This window comes from Lepidothrix coronata, unplaced genomic scaffold (genome assembly GCF_001604755.1).
Source record: "Lepidothrix coronata isolate B3197 unplaced genomic scaffold, Lepidothrix_coronata-1.0 Scaffold44, whole genome shotgun sequence".
Taxonomy (NCBI): Eukaryota; Metazoa; Chordata; class Aves; order Passeriformes; family Pipridae; genus Lepidothrix; species Lepidothrix coronata.
The window spans coordinates 2,481,655-2,504,534 of record NW_016690224.1 but is presented as its reverse complement, the minus strand read 5'-3'; the positions used below and the strand labels follow the sequence as shown (position 1 = coordinate 2,504,534).

Below are 22,880 nucleotides of genomic sequence, written 5' to 3'. Positions count from 1 at the left end.
TTTTTTTTCTTTTTTTTTTCTCTTTTTTTTTTTAACCTTTACAAATTACAAACACACATTCGTTGTTTTTAAAGGAAAAACCCCAAATCCCAGCTGTACACTGCAGAGCTGCACTACCACCCCAAGCTGACCCAGCCTCCCGCGATTGTGATTGTTCTACAAGGACAAAAGAAGGACACTGGCAGCCAAGGATGTGGTGGTGGCTTCACTGCCCTCCCCAGGGGCTGGCTGGGGGCTGTGGCATAGGGGGCACAGGGACAGGGTGTCCTTTTGGGGTCTGTGTCCCTGCAGACATGGTGGGCCTGCCAGTGCCTGGCTCTGGCAGAGGTGATGGAGGAGCACAGGGCATGCCAAGGGTGGAACTGGGATTCAGGACCAGCTCTGAGGGGCTGTTCTGCTCCCCCCGGGCTGGTCTCCTGTGTCAGAGCCCCCACGCATCCCATCTGCCTTCCATCCCCAATATACCTCCATCTTTATTCCCTACCCCTCTCCATCTCCTGCCCAGCTGTGAGACCCAGCCAGGTGCTAATCCGGGAGGTGCTGGGTGGGATGTGCTGCTCCAGCTCTGGACGCCGGGGTCGGCCGCAGACCCTCCTGCAGTGGAAGGAGCGGTGACAGGGAGCCCAACCCTTCCTGCTTACCCTGAGATGCTGCCAGGGGGACAAGGGGTGGCCTCAGGCCATTACTGAGTTGGGGTGTTCCTGGCAGGGTGACTGGAGGTGCTGCTGAGAGGAACAACTGGTATGAGCAGAGGCACCAGCTGCAGAGCTCGGCTCGCTGCAGGGCAGCTTCCAGGGCTGCCCACCCTGTTGGGCCAGCAGCCGGGGGTCACTGCTTGGTGCTTCTCTGCAGAGCATCACCCTATGAGTCCTGGCTCACTGCCTCTCCACATCCCACGCAAAGTGGGACAAGAATGCAGCGTGTGCCTCATGAGTGCCAGGCTGTCCTGGCTCCCTGGATGACAGCTTTCCTGAGCCCTGCAGCAAGGATGATCCCTGCACCAGTGCCACCCGAGCCCCTGGGTGAGGGTCCTACTTGGGGAGCTGGGAGCTGCAGGATGGGAACCCTGCAGGGGACCCTGCGCTACCTCAGCTCCCAGCAATCAACCGCAGGCTCTTGCAATGGAGACATCTTTAATTTTTAACAACACCAGAACCGCAAAAATCCCTCTGCATGTGTGGGCAGTACCAGGGGACACACTGCCATGGAGGGGGACACAGCAGGTGCCCCTGTGCCCCCCAGGCCTCACCAGGACCCAGCTCTGCCCCGGCTCCCGCTGCTGCCTGTGCCCAGGGCTTGGCAGCACACCTATCGCAGTTTAAATAGAATAAATACAGTGAAGAAAACAGTAAAATCTTCAATAAAGAGGCAAAAGGAAAGACAACAGCAGGTCCGGGGGTCCAACCAAACTCCACGTGGCCTCTGGATTAGTTACTGAGGAAGTTCTATGAGAGCACATTAAGTTCACAGCCGGAGACTCTCTTACCGCTGTCCTTATATCGAAACCTCATATTCTCGTGTTTCCTGAAAGGAAGGAAAAGCCAGTTGAGGGCAGCAGCTGCATTTCAAGATCATCTCCCCATTCCCAGGCAACAAGAAAGATCCTGGGTATTGTTTTGTCCTCAGGGGAGTGATGCCCTCCCAGTTAGGACCCTTCACCCTCTGCACCACCGACCCAGCTCCTGGTGAGTGACCAACACAGACAGACTCCTGCCCTGCTACTCAGCACTCCCACAGCAGTGTGGCTGGACTCATCCCATGGCTGCCCACCCAGCCAAACCCCTCAGGAGGGTCCCCAAAGAGGACAGGTGCAGAAGGACTCACCCCTGTCTCATAAATCGGGTTGTCGAACTCTGTTTCTACTGTGATCTGGCTGTAGGGGTGGGAGTACATGAGGGGCAGGCGGAGGCTGGAGTAGTACCGACACCTGTGGGAGATGCTGGAGTCACTGGGCTGCACGGACCAACCCCGGAACAGAACGTGACCAGCCCCATCTGCCAATTCCCCATCCCAGCCCCCCACCAGCACCCCAAGGGCCCCGAAGCACTCCCGAGGACCATGCCCAGGGTGTGCAGCTGGCAAGGGCACGGTGATGCTGAGCCAGCCCTGGCCGTGTCCCCCCTGCTTTGTGATGGTCCCCAGCCCAACTGTTTCCTCACCTTGTGAGATAGATGTATGCTCCTCCCAGCAGCAGGGAGATGATCAGCACTGGGATGAATATGGCCAAGGCCATATTTCCACCTTCAAGCGATGTCTCTGCAGCAGCTTCTGCTACTGAAAGGACAAGATCTATTATGTTGGCATTTGCAGGCACCATGTGATCCCCTTTCTGCCTCTCTCCCTCCTCCCAGGCTCCACCAGGCCCTGGCTCAGGTCCCTGCACATCCAGCAAACCCGCATCACTCACCTTCCAGAGCGTGTTCAAAGCTGTCTTGGTTCACTGGAAGAGAAATGGAGAATTACTGGTATGTAGCTGGGTTTGACTGGGCACTGGCAGTGGTTGGCTGCTGGGGAGCCCAGACTCAGAGTCTCCTGCCCCATTTGGTCCCAAACCACACTGAACTCCCAGATTTTAATAAATTTTTGGTGTCTGTAAGTACATGGCCAGGACTGAGCGGGCTGGGTCGAGCAGAGCTCACTCAGCCCAAAGCCAGAGAAGCTCCAGGTCTCAGATGAGTTCAGCTCCCAGCCAGAGACCTGCCAAGGTCTGCAGCCAGACCAAGGGCTGTCCCTGGGCTCTCCCAAGTTAGAGACAGAGGCATGAGCTATCCCCAGGTCCCCCAGGCCCCCACGTTACCTTTGCAGATGGGCAGGGGTCCGCTCCAGTGGGACGGCTGGCCCAGGATGCATTTGATGGTTACCTCCCCCATGAGTTCAAAGCCCTCATAGCACATGAAGGTCAGGGACTCTCCTGGCAGGTAGAGGCGCTTATAAAGAATTTGGTACCCATTTTCTGGCAGTCCTGGATTATCACAGGCCAGTGACTCCTCAGCTGAAAGGGAATGAAACAATCCAGGGTTAGCTCAGGGCTTAGGCTACTGAGGGAGAAAAGGACCCTGGAGGGCAGTGGGAAGTACCTGAAGTCCCACCCCATCCTGCTTCCAGGTAGCTCAAAATTCTGCACCACCTCCTTGCTGGGAAAGGTCCCAGCTTCAGGGAAGGACTCCTTGGGACCCCCAAAGAGGAGCTGAACTGCAGGAGAGCAGGAGAGACAACCCAAACTTACAGACACAGTGTGGGAGCCGTGAGGTCCAGATGGGTGTCCCAGTCTCGCGGCTGTAGCAGGTGAGCAGGGAGCTGCCCTCCAGCACGAAGCCAGGGTTGCAGGTGTACTGGATGGTGGTGCCCACCAGCAGCACTGGGTCAGAGATGAGGCGGGTCGAGTGCTCCACCTCCCCTGGGTCTGTGCAGTACATAACTGGGGAGGAGAGGATGGCTGAGCACAGGGTCCCCTTGGAGCAGGGAGCCCCGGCATGGCAGCAGGACCAGCACCATTACGGGGGTGTGGGACCGGGACAGCAGCACCTTGCTGGGGCACTTACTCTTTTCACAGAAGGGGGGGTCGCTGCTCCAGCTGAGGTCCCACTGGCAGGTGAGGGTGTCACTCCCCACGATGTCGTAGCCTGGGTCACACTGGTAGGTGATCTTGGCCCCTCTCACCAGCTCTGTGTGTGACGTGGTTTTCCAGCCGTTCTGGATCTCGGGCAGGTCAGAGCAGGAGTCGTTGCGAGACACCTCTGCAGCCAGGAGGGATTCTGGCTGTCACTCACCGAATGAGACCCCATGGCACTGCCCTCCTTGGAGCCAGCACACCTGGACTCATGGCCCAAGTGCCTGTCCCTCCCCAGAGCTCTCCAGTCTCACAGTCCACAAATGGCACAGCCACAGCTGGCAGCTGGTCTGCAGGTGGCAACCCCTGGGCACAGGGAAGGGGCAGCAGTGGGTGATGGGGGCTCTTTGAAACCTCCCCAGCCCTGACCCTACCAGCAGACAAAGGGCTCAGATGGGGCAGTACCTGTGCTGAGGTCAGGACAACCTGGGAACACCAGGCTCAGCTCTGGCTGCAGGTGCAGGATCAGTGCAGGTACCATGGTTGGTTTGCTCAGGTGAGGGGTCTGTGCCCCGCTCTCCCAGTTGTGCCCTGCCCTCCCCAGCCCTGTGCCCACGGCTGAGCCTGACCCCGTGTGCTGCAGAGCACCAAGGAGGGACCTGCAGCCTCACAGGTGCTCTGCATTGCAGTTTGCTCTCTTTGTCATAGCCAGGGCTGTCAGCAGCGCAAGGAAAACACGCTTGGAAGGAGTCTGGCAGGGGAAGGCAGGAGGAGGAGAGGCAGCCAGCAAGGCCACAGGCAGCCATGGGGAAGGAGTGCCCTCCCCAGTACTTGTCCCCTGCGTGGGCACTCCCCATTCCAGTCTGGCAGACAGGGCTGCCCCAAAGGACAATGGAACAGATGTCTCCAGGTGCTCTGAGCCACTCTGGAGCAAGGAGCTGGGATCTGGGAACATCCATCTCAAGAGCCCACCCAGGGACTGGCTTCAGTGACCTCCCCTGCCGTCAGCTTATGCCTGGCAGGGTGTGTGTGGGAATCCTGCACCCCCATTTCCAGCAATTTCTTTCCTTCTGGGCCAGACCAAGGCTAACAGGGACCAAAAATGCCACTGCCTTGTTGCCAGCCTGGAGGAGGGAGGCACACAGGGACACCCCAGAACTGGCTGACCCAGAGACCTGCGGCTGGGCTGGGGGTTCTGCAGGAGGTTGGTGGGATGTGGAATACTGGTGTCACAGCCGTTTTTCCCTCTTCCAGACTTGGCACCTGGACAACCTGGGCTGGCTGTGTGTCACATCCCCACCTTCATGGCAAGGGCAGGGGACACACTAGCCTCCTGCTCTCCGTACCTACGTAGTTCATGATGAATCCCTGCCCCTTCCCAAAGATGAGCCCGGCGGGGTCTGAGTGGAACTGGATGGTGAGGTCAGGGCTGGAGGAGTAGAGCTTCTGGGGGCCACTGCTGCCAACGTACTGCCCCAGGATGCGGGCGGTGAGCTCATCCCCGTCGTAGATGGTGAGGATGTCGCTGTTGGTGATGTTCAGGCTGAGAGGAGAGTTTGGTTAGAGAGCAGGGCAAGGAACCCAAACAGGATGCAATGGTGTGGGACTCAAAGGGCAGTGAGGTGACTACTTGCCCCAGCACTGCAGTGCAGCAAACTTGCCTTGTGGCTTATCCCTGTCCTGTCCCATCCCCATCCCTCTCTTGTCCCCATCCCTGTCCATATACTGTTCCTATCCCATCCCCATCCCTCTCTTGTCCCCATCCCTGTCCATATACTGTCCCTGTCCCATTCCCATCCTATCCCCATCCTGTACCTGTCCCCGTTCCCATACCTGTCACATCCCAATCCTGTCCCTGTCCCTATCCCATTCCCTGTTTCCTCCTCAGGCAGACTGGGCAGCTCTGTGGCACTGTCCCGTCCCCGCCTGTTTGGGCCGCAGCCCCACGGCTCCCTCTGCCCTCCGGGTGTGGCTCCGGGGGTCGAGGTCGGGGCGGTGCCGGTGGCTCCCGGGGCAGCGCATCCCTGCCCGTGGAAGTGCCGGCCCCGGCGGCGCCGCGCTCGTCCCCGCGGCCAGCAGAGCGCAGTGGCGGCCCGCGGATGGCGGGGACTGCTGGGGACACCGGGCAGCGCCGGGCGCACCATCCATCCGCCCCGGCTGCGGCGGGGATGCGGCTGCCTTGGAGCCGAAGAGGATGGGGTGGGCTCGCCTTCTCGCCCCGCTGCCAGGCCAAGGGCAGGAGATGGATGCACGTCCCGGGGGACACCTGGCTCTGGTGCCAGCGCTGCTGCCAGGCGGGTTCTCTGGCTGAATGGATCACATTAGCCCCAAGAGTGGGCACCGACACCCCCCTCCCTGCTCGCTGTCCTGCCGAGTCCGCATCCCAGCAAGGCTCTCCGGCGATGGGAGCACAGCCAGGACCAGTAGTGGGGGCATAGCCGGCACCAGCGCTTTGCTGCTGGGTGGTGCGGGAGGGGCTGAGGCAGGAACACCCCCATCCTCCCCTTCCCCAGGGCAGGAGAGGCCAGGGGAGAAGCAGCAGGGTGCTCCTGGCCCCACAGGAGATTTCTGAGCTGATACCCAAACGATTTATTAGAAATGTTCTTGGAAGGAGCCCAGCTAATCCCCATGGCAAGCTGACATTTGTAGTAAATCTCTGCTTTCTGTCAAACACGATTTTCTCAGTGACATTTATGTCTGATGATTTCAAATCACTTGGCCTCCAGTTCTGCTCAGCCCAAGCACCCACAGAGCTGGGAAAGGTGCACTGGGAGCTCTGACTTGGGATTTTATGGGAAGCTTTAAAACCTTTATGACTCTAAGCCTCTACTTGAAACACATCCTCCTCTTGAAAACCCAAAATAGCATCAAAGGAGACTCCCTCTACAGAGGCAGCATTACCATGCCAAGGGCTCCCAGCCCCAGCATCAGATCTCGTTCCCTCTGATCCCGGCATGCTCAGCCAGTGCTGAGCCCCTTGCTGGGCTCCGCTCCCTTAGTGCCTGTATTTCACATTCAGCCCAAAGATTCAGCTGTTTGCAGCTCATGGATGCCCCCAGGTTCTCCTAACCCCATATAACCCAGCTCCTGATGGTGCTGTGTGTCACCCCACGTGGCACATGGCCACGTGCTGCTGTGTCGTCACTCCCTGTGGCAAGTTCCAAAGCCATTGAAGGAGCAATAAACTGCTGCAATGGATGGTGTAACAGTGCTCTGAACTCAGGGAGCAGCACTCAGTCCTGCCCACAGTGCCAAGTGCATCAACAGGGATTAGGGAAGCTCTGAGTGGGAGAACAGGAACATGGCATGGCTCTTCTCTGTGAGGGTGGTGAGGTCCTGGCACAGGTTGCCCAGAGAAGCTGTGGCTGCCCCATCTCTGGAAATGTTCAAGGCCAGACTGGACAGGGCTTGGAGCAACCTGGTCTAGTGAAAGGTGCCCCTGCCCATGACAAGGAATGAGCATTAAAACCCCTTCCAACCCAAACCATTATGGGATTCAATGATCCCATGATGGTGCAAGATCCCTGGGGCAAGAAGAGCGGGATACTACAGCAAAGGGGGCTGTGTTCTGTTGGGGCAGAGACAGATACTGAGGTCCTGGGCTACTCACAGCTGGATGTCCAGGAAGAGTCGCTTCTCCTCACCCACATGGATCCTCCAGATGCAGTCCTCCCCTTCTGCATAGGGCTCCGGCCAGTTGGGGGACAGGATCACCCCAGCCACAGCGGTCAGCTCCCCCCCACACGTGGCTGCGAGAGTGAGAGGTAATCAGAGCTCAGCGGGGTCACAGGGGTGTTCACCCTCACTGCCCACTATTGCCCGTGACACAGGGACTGACCTCGGCACAGCGGCTCCGTGTCGTTCCAGTACGGGTCCCGCATGTTGACGCACTCGATGACAGCGGGGCCCTGCTCCAGGGAGTGCCCGGGGTCACAGGTGAACTCCACAGTGGTGCCCAGGTTGTAGGTGGGGTCGGAGGTGGTGAAGTTCCCATTCTGGATGTAGGGCTCATAGCAATGGCCCCGCTCGAAGGCTGGAAGAGAAGTCCTGTTAGCCACAGGGACATGGAGCTTCTTTCCTCTCTGGGGGTTCACTGGGTGAGCCCCAGGTTCTGCTACTGTCCCCAGCCAGGAACCAACCCCTGCATCCCCACTAGCATGGACAGCCTCTTCCATGGCACGTTTTACAGGCAATTAGGATTAGCAACAATTTATCTGCCCTGAGCCATGCAGGTTTAACAAAACCCCACTCCTGTGGGGACATGCTCACAGCGCTGCCAGGCACTGTGCTGAGCCATCCACCCTGGGATTACTGAGTGCTACTGAGCCTGCCTGGGGGCACAGGGCTCCCGTGGGAATGATCCTCCAGTGGGATCCACCTAAATGACTGGAGCAAAGCTGTGTGAGCTGCCAGGGCTGGTCCTGCACCTTGTTCCTGAAGGAGATGGATCTGGAGGATGGCAGATGGGTAAGTGGGAGGACAGCCCTATCCCTGCCACAGGAGACATGTCCCATGGACACTCAGCTCACCAACAAGCTTTCCTGCTGGAGGAAATGCCATTTCACTGTTTCTTTCCCTATTTTTTCCTAGACAAATATATTCCCCAAAGCTCTTACAGCACCCATGAGGTTCAGGTCACCCTGTGTGCCCACAGCGACACAGGGACAGTGGCACAGGGGAGCACCAGGTCTGCTGGTGCCAGCGGCAGCTGAGACCCTTCCTACAGCCATGTGTAACTACCCGAGCACCCCGAGGCCGGGTGTGCTGGCTGAGGCCGGGCACAGCCCTCGGGGCACTGCCCCCGGGGCACCGCGATGAGGACACAGCACCTTCGAAGCGGATGTTGAAAGCCGTGGCGGCCGCGGGCTCCTCCGCGAGGAAGTCGATCCTGATGGAGGATCCATCGCTGATCACCCCCTCGAAGGGCACGCTCTCCGCACGCAGCGAGTCGTAGAGCACAGCAGACTGGTTGGTGTCCCCGCTGTACACCACCATCCTGCACGGCAGGACACGGCACGTTACGTGGGACAGGAGTCCCTGTGTCCCACCCAGCCCCAGGAGGTCTGAGGTAGGGGAGCTGGGACCAGCTGGGAACTTCCAAACCCAGGCGGCTCCTGGACCCTCACCTGTCCTTCTCGGTCAGCAGGAGCTTCTCAAAGTGCAGGTGCAGCTTCTGTCCCGGGGGTGCCCCGATGGCCCACACGCAGTACATGCTGCTGGACTGGTTCCCAGTGTAGCTGGGTGACAGGACACGGCCGATGGTGGCATTGTGGACCTTCCCTCCGCAGGGAGCTGTCAGAACAGAGCACAGCCACACTGGTATGGGCAGGGGGACGGGGCAAGGCAAAGGGAATGGAGCAGGGCAGAGGGGACGGGGGCATTTGTACTCCCACAGCCCATGGATGACCCCCTCCGCTGGCACCTGCCCAGCTCTCTTCAGTCCCTAATGCACAAACCTCTTGCCTGGTTTGGCTTTGCTCTATCTGTACATATTTATACTCACACATATATACTTGCACTTACACATAAAATCTATAATTTCCTGTTCCTTTCCTGCCTAATGAGGGGATAGATTTTGCAGTCACTGCCTGGCCAACAGCAGTACCTCGGGCTGTGCTGTTGCAGAGCTGGGCATCACTCTCACTCTCTCCCAGGACCTCACTCAACCCATGGCACGAAGAAAGGGACTACATTTTTGGTTGTGGACCCCAGTTTTCCTTAGCTCTGAGGGTGTGCAGCGTACCTGAGCAGATGGGCTCGGGGCTGCTCCAGTGCGGCCGGGACGCGTTGATGCACGTCAGCACCCGGGGACCCTGCAGCTCGTAGCCCAGGTGACAGTGAAAGTGAGCAATTCCACCCGAGTGCAAATCCATCACAGTGACGTCTCCAAAGTCAGGTCTCCGTGGGAAGTTGCAGCTCAGCATAAACACTGCAACAAGCACACCCATTTGGAGTTTAGGGCTCGTCTGCTTCCAACCACCCCGCAAGGGGGTGAATGTAGGGACGTGCTGGATGTCCCCACGTGTCACAGACAGACCTGGCTGCCAGGTGCCAACCCCCTGCTCTGCTGCTTCCTCACCTGTTACTGCTCTTGCCCAGACCCAGTTTCTATTTTAAAAATAATTTGCTTGAACTCATTTATTTTTTACAGCTCTTCGAGGTAAAAAATAGACTCACAGTCTAAGTGTGTGTAGGAAGAGCTGCTGCACAGGGACAGAAACAGGGCAAGGCAGGCGTGAAAGGCACAGCCATTGCCAGAGTTGAAGACATCAGGGCACGTTGAACTGTCTGCTCTTGACCAACCCATGCTCTGAGCATGGGCAGGCAGTGCAACAGGAGCCCAACTGGTCTGTGCAGGCAGAGCCCACCATCCTCCCACCCCTGCAGCCTGATGGGACTGACCCCCATCCCACCCCTACCCACATCAGGGAGACACTCACCCTGATAGTGGAGCTGGAAGGTCCCCACCACCTCGTCCTGGAAGGTGCGGAAGTAGACGGAGATGGTGTTGGTGGGGCTGCGGATCACCTGGCCTTCCACCAGCAGGGTCTGGTTGGCCAGGACCACGAGGGCATCGCCATCCACACCGCGGATGGAGAGCACCTCCCCGTCAGACAGGTTCACACTCTTGACCTGGGGGGGAGCAGAGACCTGTGAGCTGCGGGTGAAGGGTTTCAGGTGAGGGCTCACATCCCAGCCCTGGACACACAGTGCCCACAGAGCATTGCATCAGCACAGCCCTCCCTCTGTTCGGTGCTCACCATCCACTCCGTGCACCGGGAATCCTCCCCAGGATCCCTCACCCCACCAAGTGGAGGGAGTGGTGGGGAGTCATACAGCAAGTGCATCTAATGAGTAGTCCCAAAAGCCTTTAATTATTATTTGGAAATAGCTGAGCAGTAACCTCACATTTGCATTTCACGTCCATTTAGCTTAATAAATGGGCTCATATTTCAGCAGAAAGATGCTCATCAGATCGTTTGTTTCCTTAAGTGTGCGAGCCCAGGGCTCTATATTTAGCACCCAGCCCAGCCTGTGATTACAAGCGCTCCCGATGATGTTGTGACTGAAGGGATTGGTGGCTGTTGTCACCACCATGCCACCTCCCCCTGGCCCACAAGGTAGGACACAGCCACTGGCACTACATGGACCCCCACACAGCCCTTGGCATCCTCTGCCTTTCTGCTGGGAGGAGGGAGATTTCCTCTGGAGAAACCACCCTAGTCCCACCAAATGACTCCCTGCCTGACCTGAAGGAAAATCCCTGGAAAAGCCTGATCTTTGCTGTGGGGCTGGACTGAGCACCCCCAGGCTGGGTCAGAGTATGCCTGAGTTCACCCCAGCCCATGTTTTAATCCAGGAGGAGCTGTTTTTGCCGTTATTTTGCAGCAGGGTGCTGGGTCCTGGCAGATAAAAGCCTCATCAGAAACATGGGCTCAGTGCAAACCCAGCCCCCAACCTGCCCCAGGTCATTCCTTCCTTTCCAGGTTTTGTCCCAGAAATGTGCCTCCCCAGCACAGCTGGCACACATTGCAGCTTGTGGGATGGCTCAGATCTAATTATTAATAAATGGAATGAAGTGTTATTTGGGATGAATTATTTGAAACATGGGATCCAGGGATGCTGAGTGGGCTCCACACAATGCTAACTACTTCCTGCCAGCTCCTACCAGGACAGAGTTTTGCTTCCCCAGCTGGGTCTGAATCCCTGCAAAGATGTTCCCAGGGTGTTTCTAACACATTTTGTTCTGAAATCCCTCCAGCCAAACCTGTTCCCCAGCTGGCTCCCTCCAGTGATGATGGCATCATGCACACTATGCAGAGCCAAATCACTCCAGGAAACTGGGAAGGGGAGCATTCAGGAGTGCTGCTGGAGAAGCTCTGCCCTGGGAAGGGGATTCAGGAGAGCAGCAGGAGCAGGCAGAGCTCCGTGGAAGGGAGGAAGCTGAGGAGCACTGCTGGGTGCCATGGGACACACACACACACACATACACCACTCAACTCCACCAGCAGCCTATCCTCCAGCAAACCCAGGCCCAGAGCAGCCCGGAGCTGGGTGTCACTGTGAATGTCACATGCCATTCTCTGTGCCAGCACCAGGCTGGCATCGTCAGAGGAGTCCAGAGTACCCAGCGAGCCCAGACGATGCAGTGGCTTCATGCCAGGCACCGTCAGCGCTGTGAGAGGGACCATATGTGTGAGCTCCTGCCAGGGGCTGGGAGGACCAGTTCTAACTTTAATCAATGTCTGCACTGATGTCAGCTCCTCCAGAGCCTGTTGGGAAGGCAGGAGGGATCCTCAAGTCAGGCTGCCAGCCTTGCTCACCCACTAGAAAACCTCTTTAGGGAAATTCTATTTCCTGCCAAGAAGATTCAAGAATTTTAAAAATAAATATAATTTCACGAAGCATTTGGAGAGCTGGCTGCTCCCAGCTCTCAGGGCTGCCATGGCACAGCCTGGCTGGCACAGGGACAGGCAGAGGTACAGCTGTCCCCGAGTTGCTGTGAGGGATGTGGGGGGCTGCTGGCAGGGAGCCAAGCAGAGACCCCAAGCTCTCACACACACCTCCATGTTCAGCCTCCAGCAGGACCTTCTGAGACCCTGCACCACTTGTGACCGGGGTGGGCACCAGCTCAGGCTCCCCACAGGGACCATCCACCCCAGCTCCCCAGGTCACCCCACCACAGCACCTATAACACAGAGCAACACAGCACCTGCTCCAGAGCTCCCAGCCCAGCCTGATCTGGCATCTCCCAAAACAGCATCCCTGAGTGACTCTGGCCTCCAGAGCTCCCAGTTCAGCCCACCCATGTGAAGAAAGGAATCCCCTTTGAATTATTCCTGCATTACACCATCCTGGCAGGAAAGCTCATCCCCTTCCTAACCCAATAAGGACTTACTCCCCATCCCCACTCCAGGAGTTGTGAATTAAATCCAAACCTCTCCAGTTGTACCAATTACCCACATCACACGGGGCAGCTGGGGAAGGTGCGCTGCATTATCCAGCACCTACCAGATGGAATTCACCTCAGAGCCCCCGGAGCTCACAGCCCAGCTGTGCTCGGGCAGCTCAGGGCACTGCCCAGCTGCAGATGAGGCCACGCTCTGCCAGCACGGACCTGCTGTTGTGATTTAATTTGTCTGAAATGCTCAGAAGCATCAACAAAGGGAAATGCAAAGCTTGGGGGCTTGTGTAGAGGCTAATTTTATGCTCCATTAAAACCTTGGCTTACAACAGAGCAAGTTCAGGAGTGGTGTCACCTGATGGATCATGGGCAGAAGCGAATTTACAGCAAAGCAGCCTGTCTTTAGCACCCTGCAGATCTGAGGAGACAGTTACTGCCATGGAAAAGTGTCTGAGATGCTCAGACACCCCAGTGCTCACCTTGTGCTGTCACCACTGCCCCACTTCTGGGACTGGTGGTCAGCTTGCCATTGTACCCCAGGGATCAGCCACAGCGTGTGCCCACTTGAAGGGGACAACCCCAGTGGAACCCCTGCCCCTTCTAATGCACATTCTTAATTACACAGATTAAAAGTCAATGGATGTTAATTGGATGCAAACAGTGACACAGAGAGAATGCAAGAAGAAAGAATTGAATGCCAGAGTATGGGGACTCTGGGCTGGTTTGACCTGGAGAGTGTTTGGAATGTGTTGAGGCTGCTGCCCTGCTCCCAGCCTCATCAGGCGGAGGGGTGCTGTATTTTGGGGAGAGCTGATGGAGCACATCAACCTGGTGAGAATGCCCCACTCTGATGGGAGGGCACATGGTGAGCACCTGCACTGCCTGGAGAGGGGACCTGGGCTGCCCACCCCGCTGCCTCAGGGCTTCCTGCACCCACTGGGGCCACCCACACCTTTCCCAGCAGGCAGAGGGATGCAGGGACCAGGGGACTTGTGTTCTTCCCACCAAAACCAAGTGCCTTTTTAGCAAATTGCTTGCCAGTGCCTCGTTGTTAAATTAATTGTGTGACATTTAAGCGGTTTGATCATCGCTGACATTCAGGGTGTACCAGCTCCCTCGTACAGTTTGTTTATTAGGAGGCCTAAGAAAAATCTATTTTTTTCCCTGGGAAGGTTTGTCTTAGCAAGTGCAGGCGCCCAGGGCAGTGGTGCCCAGGGCTGTGGGTGCCTGGCACAATTTGCTGCTGTGAACACAGGGGTCTGGCTGTGAGGATCCCCAAACTGAAGCTCTTCTCACCTGGAGCTCGACGCCGTAGCCTGTGTAGACAGTGACGTTGTAGGTGCACTGCAGGTACCCGTGCAGGGGCAGTGGGGGGTAGTCTGTGGAGTCGATGTAGCCCTCGGGGTCGTGGAAGCTCATGCTGCACAGGACTGGGGGAACACACGTCAGCAATCACACCAAGGGACCGTCACCTGGCAGCTCCCTCCCGCACCCCAAAACCCAGCACCCAGGTCTCAATCAGCTGATCCCACTGAATCGTAGGATCAGGGAGTGATTTGAGCTGGAAGGGACTTTAAAGATCATCCAGTCATAATGATCTGCCATGGGCAGGGACCCCTGCCATGGGCAGGGACACCTTCCACTAGACCAGGTTACTTCAGACCCTGTCCAACCTGGCCTGGAAAACTTCCAGGGATGGGACAGCCACAGCTTCTCTGGGCAGCCTGTGCCAGGGCCTCACCACCCTCACAGGGAAGAATTCCTTCCCAATATCCCATCTAACCCTGCTCTCTGTCAGTGGGAAACCATTCTCCCTTGTCATGTCACATCACGCCCTTGTCCAAAGTCCCTCTCCAGTTCTATTGGAGTCCCTTTAGGCACTGGAAGGGGCTCTAAGGTCTCCCCAGAGCCTTCTCTTTTCCAGACTGAACAACCCTAACTCTCCCAGCTTTTTCCCATAGGAGATGTGCTCCAGCCCTCTGAGCACCAAGATTTTAGGCAGCCCCCCAAACCCAGGTGGTGTCCTAGTTTTGGGGGGCTGCCCTAAACACGGACCTGCTCCCCCTCAGGTGCCGTACCCCTGTGTCTGTGCTCTGGCAGCTCATCTTACCTGGGGTGGGCTCTGTGGTGGTGACAGTGGTGGTAATGATGGTGGATGTGGTGGTTTCTTGGCTCTCCTCTGATGAGGAGCTGTGCACGTCTCTCTCCGCACTGTTCATCGGGATAACGGTGTCACCGTTGGGAGCCACGGTTGGAACCTCCTCAGCATCACCTGCACTGTCAGGGAAGGGCCGAGGCAGGGCTGGTGGCAGGGTGGATGGGGAGATCTGCAGCGTGGGGCAGCTGGTGGTGGCCTGGTCCCCCCAGGGCAGCTCCGGGGGCCCCTGGTCCATGTCCTCTGCTGGCACTCGTGGATCTTGGGCAGTGGTGGGGAGCCGGGAGCGCAGTGGGCTGGCTGGGGAGGCAGTCCCAGGGGGCCCTGCCAGGGTTGGCTTGAGCCTTGGGTGCTTTCTTCCCATATTTATTTGCTTTGGAGTTGGTGGCTTTTTCTTAACAGGGACAGGTTTTTTTGCATCAGTGCTGGGGGCCATGGTGGCTGTTGGCAGGACATGGCTCTGCATGAGCAACGTTGTCTCCTCTGCTGCTGGTTTGGCACCGCCCTCCGTGGCTGGCAGCAGGTTGAGTGCAGTGGCATGTCCCAGCTCCTCGGCTCCACCATCTGAACCCATGGCATGCTGAAAATCCTCAGCTCCACCGGCCAAACCTGTGCCGTGCCCGAACTCTGCAGCTCCACCGACCATCTTGTCCACCAGCTCATCTGCAGCAAGAGGGTCTGGGCTGACAGGGACCAGCGCCGCCCCTGATCCGCTGTCTGAAAAAAAACAGGAAAAAGTGGGACTTGGGCAAGTCTGGGCATGAAATTGTAACTGTGCTGCTGGTGTGAAATCAGTCCCCTGGGAAGCTGTGGCTGAAGGAACACCTGCTGCTCTCTGCTGTGGTCCCCACAGCACAACACAAGCCTTCGCAGAGCCCCCTTAGGCACCCCTTGTGTTGAGCAAACTCAACACAGCCTGTGGGATAAAAAGCAAGTGACCAAAGCTACTCAGCACTGCCCCAGCCAGGGGATAATTTCATAAATACAGATTTATCCACCACAAGTGTGGTGTCTGGGCTGTGGTCTGTGGGGTGAAATACAGGGTGATCTTTGTGAGATACTGCAGATTGCTCCGAGAGCCAGAGTCAAAGCTTTCCATGGAAACAGCAGTTGCCAGGGAAAGTGCTTAATGCACGGTACTTAAAGACCGTAATTCCAGCCCCCTCAGCTCCCCTGGGAGGGTTTGGAGCCCCTAAAATGCAGGATCCCTGCCCTTGTGTGGGCGTGGGGGGTTTGCAAGCCCCCAGCCCCACTACTGGCTGCCCAGGCATGTGCTCCCTTTCCCAGCTGCACACGAAGGCACCGACCTGCTCCCAAAAGCAGTTTGAGCTGCTGTGATGTGCCCATGGGGGCAGCCAGGACATGTGCCCACCACAGTGCCAGTTCTCCCGGGGATGGGGGGCTGGAGCAGCAGCCAGGGTTTCTTTCCCAAGCAGACTCTAGATAAACCTCCGGATCACCCCGGGCACATCACCACTGTCAGTATTGCAGGTGCTTTAAACAAAAGCACAATGCTTGGGCTAGACCTAACTTGGGGTTTCTGTGTTTCAATTCTAACAATTTAGGCAGGACCAGAATGAAAAGGAAAAAAGATTTCACATCTTGGATGTGAAATCTGAAACACAGGGACACTGCTGGGTGATCCTGCCCATGGGAATGGAGGAATGACACAAGAGCCTGTGTAGAGGGACTGAGCAACTGATGAAAACTGACTTTGCTCCATCTTCTGGAAAATCAGAGCAGTTTCTGGCAAGAGTTGAAGATAAGGAATAAGAGGGAAAGACAAAGGCTGGTGAGTTATCCTGAAGGATGGAGTCACCAAAATTCACTGACAGCCCCTGTGCTGCTTCCAGTCCTTGGTCCTAGAGAGTCTTTGGACACACTGTCAGTACCTGGGCTGGTCCTTCACCCCTGGGACAGCCAGGGATGGAGCTGTGCCCACCCCAAGCCACTGTGTCCTGCTGCCAGCCAGTCGAGTCATGGATCCAGCCACCAGCAAACGTGTTCTGGCCCCAGAGGGTTTTCTGACCTCTCCTACTATGTTTCCCACAAGTTAAAACATTAATACTTTAATTAGCAAGTGGTTCAGCAAATCAATTAGCTGATTCCCTTAGCACATTAGGAGACATTTCACACACATCATCTGCAACCACCAACTGGTGTCAGCTCTGAATAATCTCCCCTGGCTCCCCCTGGGTGCCTTGGTGTCCCCACACACGCTGCTGGGAGTAGGACCTGGGAGACCCTGCAACCTCCACTTTGTTCTGACAGTCTCTGCCTCCCTCTCCATCCCACCCTGGACTGGTCCTGGCCCCCACGGGCATCCTGCCATGGGCTGATGCACATCCTGCCATGGGCTGATGGAGGGGAATTGGTCCCCAAGGCATTGCCAATGTCAACTCTCCTGTCATGAGGAGTTTTGCAGAGCTTTCTTGGGCTTTTGCCTTCCTCCCGCAGCTGAAGTCCATCATGGTGGGTGCTGTCCCACAGGTCAGCTCATTGGTTTTAGTGCTCTGCAGCAAAAGGCTTTCTCCGTGATGGGAGAAGATGGGGGTTTCAGACAAGGAGGAGGCAGCACAGTCCTGGAGGTGAGGGGATGGGGCTTGCTGGCTGGTGGGATGCGGTGGGACGTAGTGGGACATGGTGGGACACTGGGTGACAGTGGGACAGTCAGAGTGTTCCTGCAGGATCCCAAGTCCTTAAAGCCAGTGTATTCCCAGAAACATCAAACCAGCATCCCTGGGTTATTTGTCACATGAACCCTAATTCTTAATGGATTTTGCCATTAAACCATGTTTTATGCTTTTGGAAAGTTGACTAATTCCTTATTAGATCCTTTGCCAGGATGCATTTACCCGATTCTGTCCTTAACAAAGCATGAAATAAAACACCCTGTAAAGTGACTCTTTAATGAGACACTGAACATGCTTCAGTCTGTAAAGGGCAAATGTGCATTCCAGGGAAGTGGAGAAGGTGGAATGAAGCCAGGCTGTGGCAGGGAGGGGGACGTGGAGGGGCTTTGGCATGAAGGATTAATATAGGCTTATTCCACATTACAAGAAAGAGAAGTGATTAATGATCTCAGCTCCAGATTGCATCACCACCCCCAAACCCGAGCTGTGCTCCAGCATATCCCCAGGCTGCCAGACTCTACTCCCTCCCCACCTACCTCAGAGCTGCCCCACAGCCCCAGTGCAGCCCCCTGCTCGCTCAGTCCTGCCTGGACCCCACCTCAGGAGACAGAATCAAGTATCCACATCCTTAAGGAAGGATTGCAATGGGTTTCCATATTTTGTATTGATCGGGGTGGGCTTTGGAAAGCCTTTTCATGCCGATTTCAATGCACACAGCCATTCTCCCGCCTCCAAGGCCCACAGGGTAAGAGATGATCTGGCTCCACAGGAGGCTGGGCTGGGGCTGGGGCAGGCTAAGCAGGACTCTCATTGGCTGCCAAAATCCATCTTGTTCTCACAAATTATCAATCTGGAGACACTGAGCTGGTGGAAGAGAAATGGTCACGTTTGACCTTGATCTAATCTGCTAAATCAGCTGTGGAGGAAATAAATGCTATTGAGATGAACAAGGGGTTTATCTTGTATCTTGATCAGGAGCTCTCTGCAGGCTCTCTTTCAGGACTGGAAAGGCTTCTTCAAATCCATGGAAGCCTCTGTTGTGGCCCTGCAGCCCCTGCTCCCTCAGACGTGGCACCCGTGGCTCCGTGCTCTGCACAGCGCTGTGGGCACGGGCGGCTGCTCCTGAGGGATGGGACAGACACGTCCGGGACAGTTTGGAGCACAAGTGACCTTAACGCAAAGCGACAGCTCTTCTTCAGGTCTATTCTGGGATCTGCCTGGATACCAGCGTGTAAACACCGTGGAAGGAAGCTCAGCTCCAGGGAGGATGTCTCCAACCAGCCGCACTCCCCCGCGGTTTATACTTAGCTGTGTCGGAAGCTCTGGCTCCTTGGTGGGATGAGGGTGCTGAGCACTGTGGGAGCTGCCAGTGGGAACACAACCCTTTCTCAGGGCTCAGGTGATGCCACAGGGGTCTGGAAAGGCACCAGGACAGGAGGGGTTGCAGGGCAAGGGCTCCTAGAGCGTCTCCTCTCACCCAGACGCAGCATTGACACAGGTGCTTGCAGGGCATCAACCACCCGTGGGAGCCCCAAAGTTTCATCCATGTGTGAGAGGGTCCCCAGGATCCCTGCAGCCCCAGCCAGGGAGATGGGACTCTGTCCTGTGGGCAGTGGTGGCAGAGAAGCATCTGCTGCTCCAGAGGCGCCATGGCTGGAGAGCTGCAGGCAAACCTGATTGCTGAGATACCTCAGCCAGAGGGGCTTAGAGGAATTACAGAGCTGCAAATGCCTGATAAAAGGATGCTGGAATAATCACAAAGGCCTCATTTTGCCGCTGTGCTCCTGAAAGGGCTAAACCACGAGTAGCTGTATCGCGGGCTCCCATTACTAATGCCGATGGTATCGCTACCACACAATGAGCACACGCTCCTCGGCTGCTGGGAACGGTAGCGGGATTGCTCGAGCTCAGGAGTCACTGTCCAGGAGGGTTTAGGATCTGATTATAGCAGAAATGGATAAAGCTTATCCAGATGCTCTTAATGGTGGTGTTCAGCCCTGTGCTCTGGCTGTGTGACGGGCTAGCCAGATTGACAGGTGCTGGGCTGGGCTAATCTATCCTGGAGCTGCTGCTGGTGTCTCATGTGAGCCCTCATGGAGAGCTGGGATTGATCCTGCACCCCCCAGCACCTTATCCAGGACTGATCCCTAACCCCCAAGCACCCAAGCCTCTGCATGCAGGATGAACCCCCAGAATTCCCAATTCCCACACAGGTGATGAAGGAGGGTTGGCAGGTGTTGCCGTGCACTGGATCGTCAGGAGGATGAGTTCGTACAGGGCTTATCCAGATCTTGGACAAAAGAGGGCTGTTGAGGCCAGTCCCTGATGCAACCCAATGTCAGTGGGGTCTGGTGGGTGGGAAGGGGCAGCAGCACCCTGGGCACCTCCTGCTTTTCTGCCTCTTCCCACATCGACCTCCAGCACCTGCCACACAGGTTTCACCCTCAGGGAGGAAAACAGAGGGTTTGGGTGGGAAGTGAGAATCTGAGAAGAAGCATGTTTTGCCCGTGAAAATACTCAGCTGTGACAGATTGGAAATTTTTTGGTTAAGTTTCAGATTTTAGACTTTTGCCTTGAATCTTGAAGAGCTGAAAAGCCTTAATCAAAACAGTCTTTCATTTTCCAAATGTCCCCACAGCCGGAAGCAGCCTCGCTGGCCGCCTGCCTCCAGGCAGGAGATGCGAATCCCACGTTTTCCTGCAGTTACAGTTTCGACAAATTAAGTTTTTCCAATGGCAAAAAACCTCCACTTTTCCTCAAGAGCATCCTGCCGGTTCGCCCTGTAAGCAAATAAAGCCGTAGCAATCCGATCCGGGTGAGTCATCCCCGTGGGAGCGCCGGGAAGTGCAGCCAGAGCAGGGTCTGCCCGCGGCACCCCGAGTTTCGGAGCCGCTCTCCTCTTAAAGGCGACTCTGTGCCCCCGGCGAGGCAGAAGCGGGAGGGCTGTGGGTGAGTTTCAGACAAACATTTCCATTGCAGTCAGAGAAAATAGAAAGTGATTCTCCGATGTGGCACAAGGACACAGCAGCGGTGCCTGTCCCCAGGTCCTGCCCGGAAGGGATGGCAGCACAGGGGTGCTGGGAGCCCCAGGACTCCAGTGCTCGGTCCTGCACACCGTGCAAACATGGACTGTTCCACGGAGCAATTGATGTAAGATAATTCAGAAGAAAAAAGATGCCCAGCCTTTGCTCAGGAGGAGACTTCAGCAGAGGTCAAGAATCTCCGGGAATGATTTGCCTCCCATTCCGGGGGGCACCTGGATGTCATTCCCATGCTGTCCCCACATGCCACATCCTCTGCAGTGCAGGTGAACCAGCACCTTTCCCTGTTGATTTGATCCTGCTCTGGGCTCAGGCTGGGATGGGGCTGAGCACTGGGATTCCTGGGGCAGGATGGGGTCAGGATGCATTTCTTTCCATTCCCATGAATTTCCCAATGCCACAGAGACTCCGGTGGCCCTGGGGAGTTTCCAATCTGCTTTAAAATGCTGTTAAATTGCCCATGTGCAGGGGTTTATTTATGCTCATAGGACTGTGGTCTGAATATTTCATTTTAAAATTTACATCTGTGTCACTTGTGATGCTCAAATAAGGTTGCCATGGAAACCCCTCATTACTGGGTGAGGATGCTGGCGGTGGTGCCCAGCCCGAGAAGCCATGGCCAGGAAGGACCGGGCTCTCCTCCCCACTGCCCACCCGGCTGCAGCTCCCGCATCCAGTGGCAAATCTGCCTCTGTCTGGAAAGAAGAGAGGAGAAGAGAGAATCATGGAATCATTGAATCCTGGAATGGTTTGAGTTGGAAGGGGCCTTAAGCACCATCTCATCCACTCCCCTGCCATGGGCAAGGACACCTTCCAGTAGCCCACGTTGCTCCAAGCCCCGTCCAACCTGGCCTTAAGCACTTCCAGGGATGGAAGAGAGGCATTTCACCAATGCCTGCTGCTCATAGCAAGAGACTCAGGGACCTGCTGCATTGGCAGAGGATGTGGGTCTGGGACATGGTCCTGGGGGACAGCACATACCCATTCTCACACTTGATCCCAGCACCGAGCTGAATCGGATGGAAAAGCCCCCTGGACTGTCCATAGGTGAGTGGGTTCCTGGTCCCAGGTGGGAGCAGGGAGTTTGTCAGGGACTGCTGCAGGTGGTGGGCAACATTCCGACAGCAAAACACTCCTAAAAACCTGTTTCAGTGGCAAATCGATCCTACTTGTGCCTGACTGGTGAATTCATGCTGCTTGTGCCTGGCTGACTCTGCTCAGGAGCAAGGACACCACCAGGAATACGGGAATTAAACTTGCAAACCTCTCCCCTCCACGTGTTCCCGAGAAGCTCGTAACTGCTCTAACGATCTGCAGCGGCCTGACAGATGCTGGGAAATTACACACTTCTCTGAGCTATGAGGAAAATAGATTTTCCTCCCCAGTGCTGCTTCATGGAGCTGGAATCAATGAGACTTTGACTCTCGGGCATTTGTTTTGGCCACGCCAGCTCTGTGCAGGCACCTGTGGCTTTGGGCAGGTCCCCTCACTCTGGAGCCTGTGTGTCCCAGCGATGCCCCAGCCCTGGCACCCTGGCACCCCTCACCCCTGTATCCCACCTAGCACAGAGCAGCCCTGGCACAGCCCCAAATACCCAGGGATGAAATCATGCTGGGAATTGCCTAGCTCCTTCCCAAAAGGACACGGGAGGAGCAGCACCAGCAGCTAATGAGGAAGAGGAATTAAAGAGGCTCATCCAATTATGGAGGAATCAAGAGATTCGCAGTGTGGAAGCGATACAACTCATCGCGTGCTGGCTGTTCCTAAATGGATCCCACTGCTTCCCCAGCCAATGTGAGAGGAATTATCCTGATATTCCAAGAGCAATACATGGACTCGTGGGGACCAGGGGCCAGGGGGGTAAAGCCATTACAGAGAGCGGAACTTTGATGCAGGGATTGGTTTGAGTTTATCACAGATTTTTATGATGTCAGGTATAAGAAAGGCACATCTGTGCCTGTCACAGGCAGACAGACCTGGCTGAAAGGAATTAACCCAGTGGGTTCAAGGAGGCATTAATTTTTGTGGAAGCTGAGCCTCTCACTAGGTGCAAATAGGAAGTTTTCCATGGAGCTTTCTAGTCTTCCTGGTAAATCCCCAGTGCCAGAACTCCACCTTGGCCAGATGCACCCCCAGGATTACCACAGCCAGCACCAGACATGGACATCCGAGGGCAGGGGGACCTGCTCTCCCTGTCTTCTGCTGCCATGTCCCCATGGGTGTCCTCACTCTAGAGAGGTTTGTCACAGGGATCACAAAATCCCAGAATGGTTTGGGTTTGAAGGGACCTTAAAGATCATCCAGTTTCACCCCTGACGTGGGCAGGGACACCTTCCACTAGACCAAGACCTGTCCAACCTTGCCTTGAGCAATTCCAGGGATGAGGAATCCACAGGGATGAAGGAGAAGAGGCAGATCCATCCTGTAACTCTCCTGGGCTCCCCAAGCGGGATGTTTGCTCCTCAGGGCCCTCCCAGGGAGAGGAAATTGGGTATTTTGGCAGTTTTTCAGAGTACAAATTGAAGTGGGGGAAGAGAAGCTCCTTCTTTCTGCACCAATCATCCAGCCCAGCCGTCTACATCAGGGCATAAAATTA

The 22,880-nt window shown here is 56.1% G+C and overlaps 1 protein-coding gene across 2 annotated transcripts in view; it reads right to left on the bottom strand.

The window, feature by feature from the left end:
* SEZ6L (seizure related 6 homolog like) overlaps positions 1-22,880 on the bottom strand; it is a 37,735-nt gene continuing 14,855 nt past the window's right edge. The window contains exons 2-17 of one of the 2 annotated variants that reach the window (XM_017814467.1): positions 14,566-15,327; positions 13,752-13,885; positions 9,991-10,183; positions 9,294-9,479; positions 8,677-8,842; positions 8,380-8,546; positions 7,389-7,583; positions 7,161-7,299; positions 4,897-5,093; positions 3,543-3,737; positions 3,227-3,418; positions 2,798-2,992; positions 2,408-2,440; positions 2,160-2,274; positions 1,825-1,927; positions 1-1,524 (exon numbers count right to left, since the gene is read on the bottom strand). In XM_017814467.1, coding sequence (XP_017669956.1) covers positions 1,495-1,524; positions 1,825-1,927; positions 2,160-2,274; positions 2,408-2,440; positions 2,798-2,992; positions 3,227-3,418; positions 3,543-3,737; positions 4,897-5,093; positions 7,161-7,299; positions 7,389-7,583; positions 8,380-8,546; positions 8,677-8,842; positions 9,294-9,479; positions 9,991-10,183; positions 13,752-13,885; positions 14,566-15,327 — 3,002 coding nt within the window. In that variant the 3' untranslated portion in view covers positions 1-1,494. The remainder of the gene's footprint in view (positions 1,525-1,824; positions 1,928-2,159; positions 2,275-2,407; positions 2,441-2,797; positions 2,993-3,226; positions 3,419-3,542; positions 3,738-4,896; positions 5,094-7,160; positions 7,300-7,388; positions 7,584-8,379; positions 8,547-8,676; positions 8,843-9,293; positions 9,480-9,990; positions 10,184-13,751; positions 13,886-14,565; positions 15,328-22,880) is intronic. The other variant, XM_017814468.1, reaches the window with a different exon arrangement.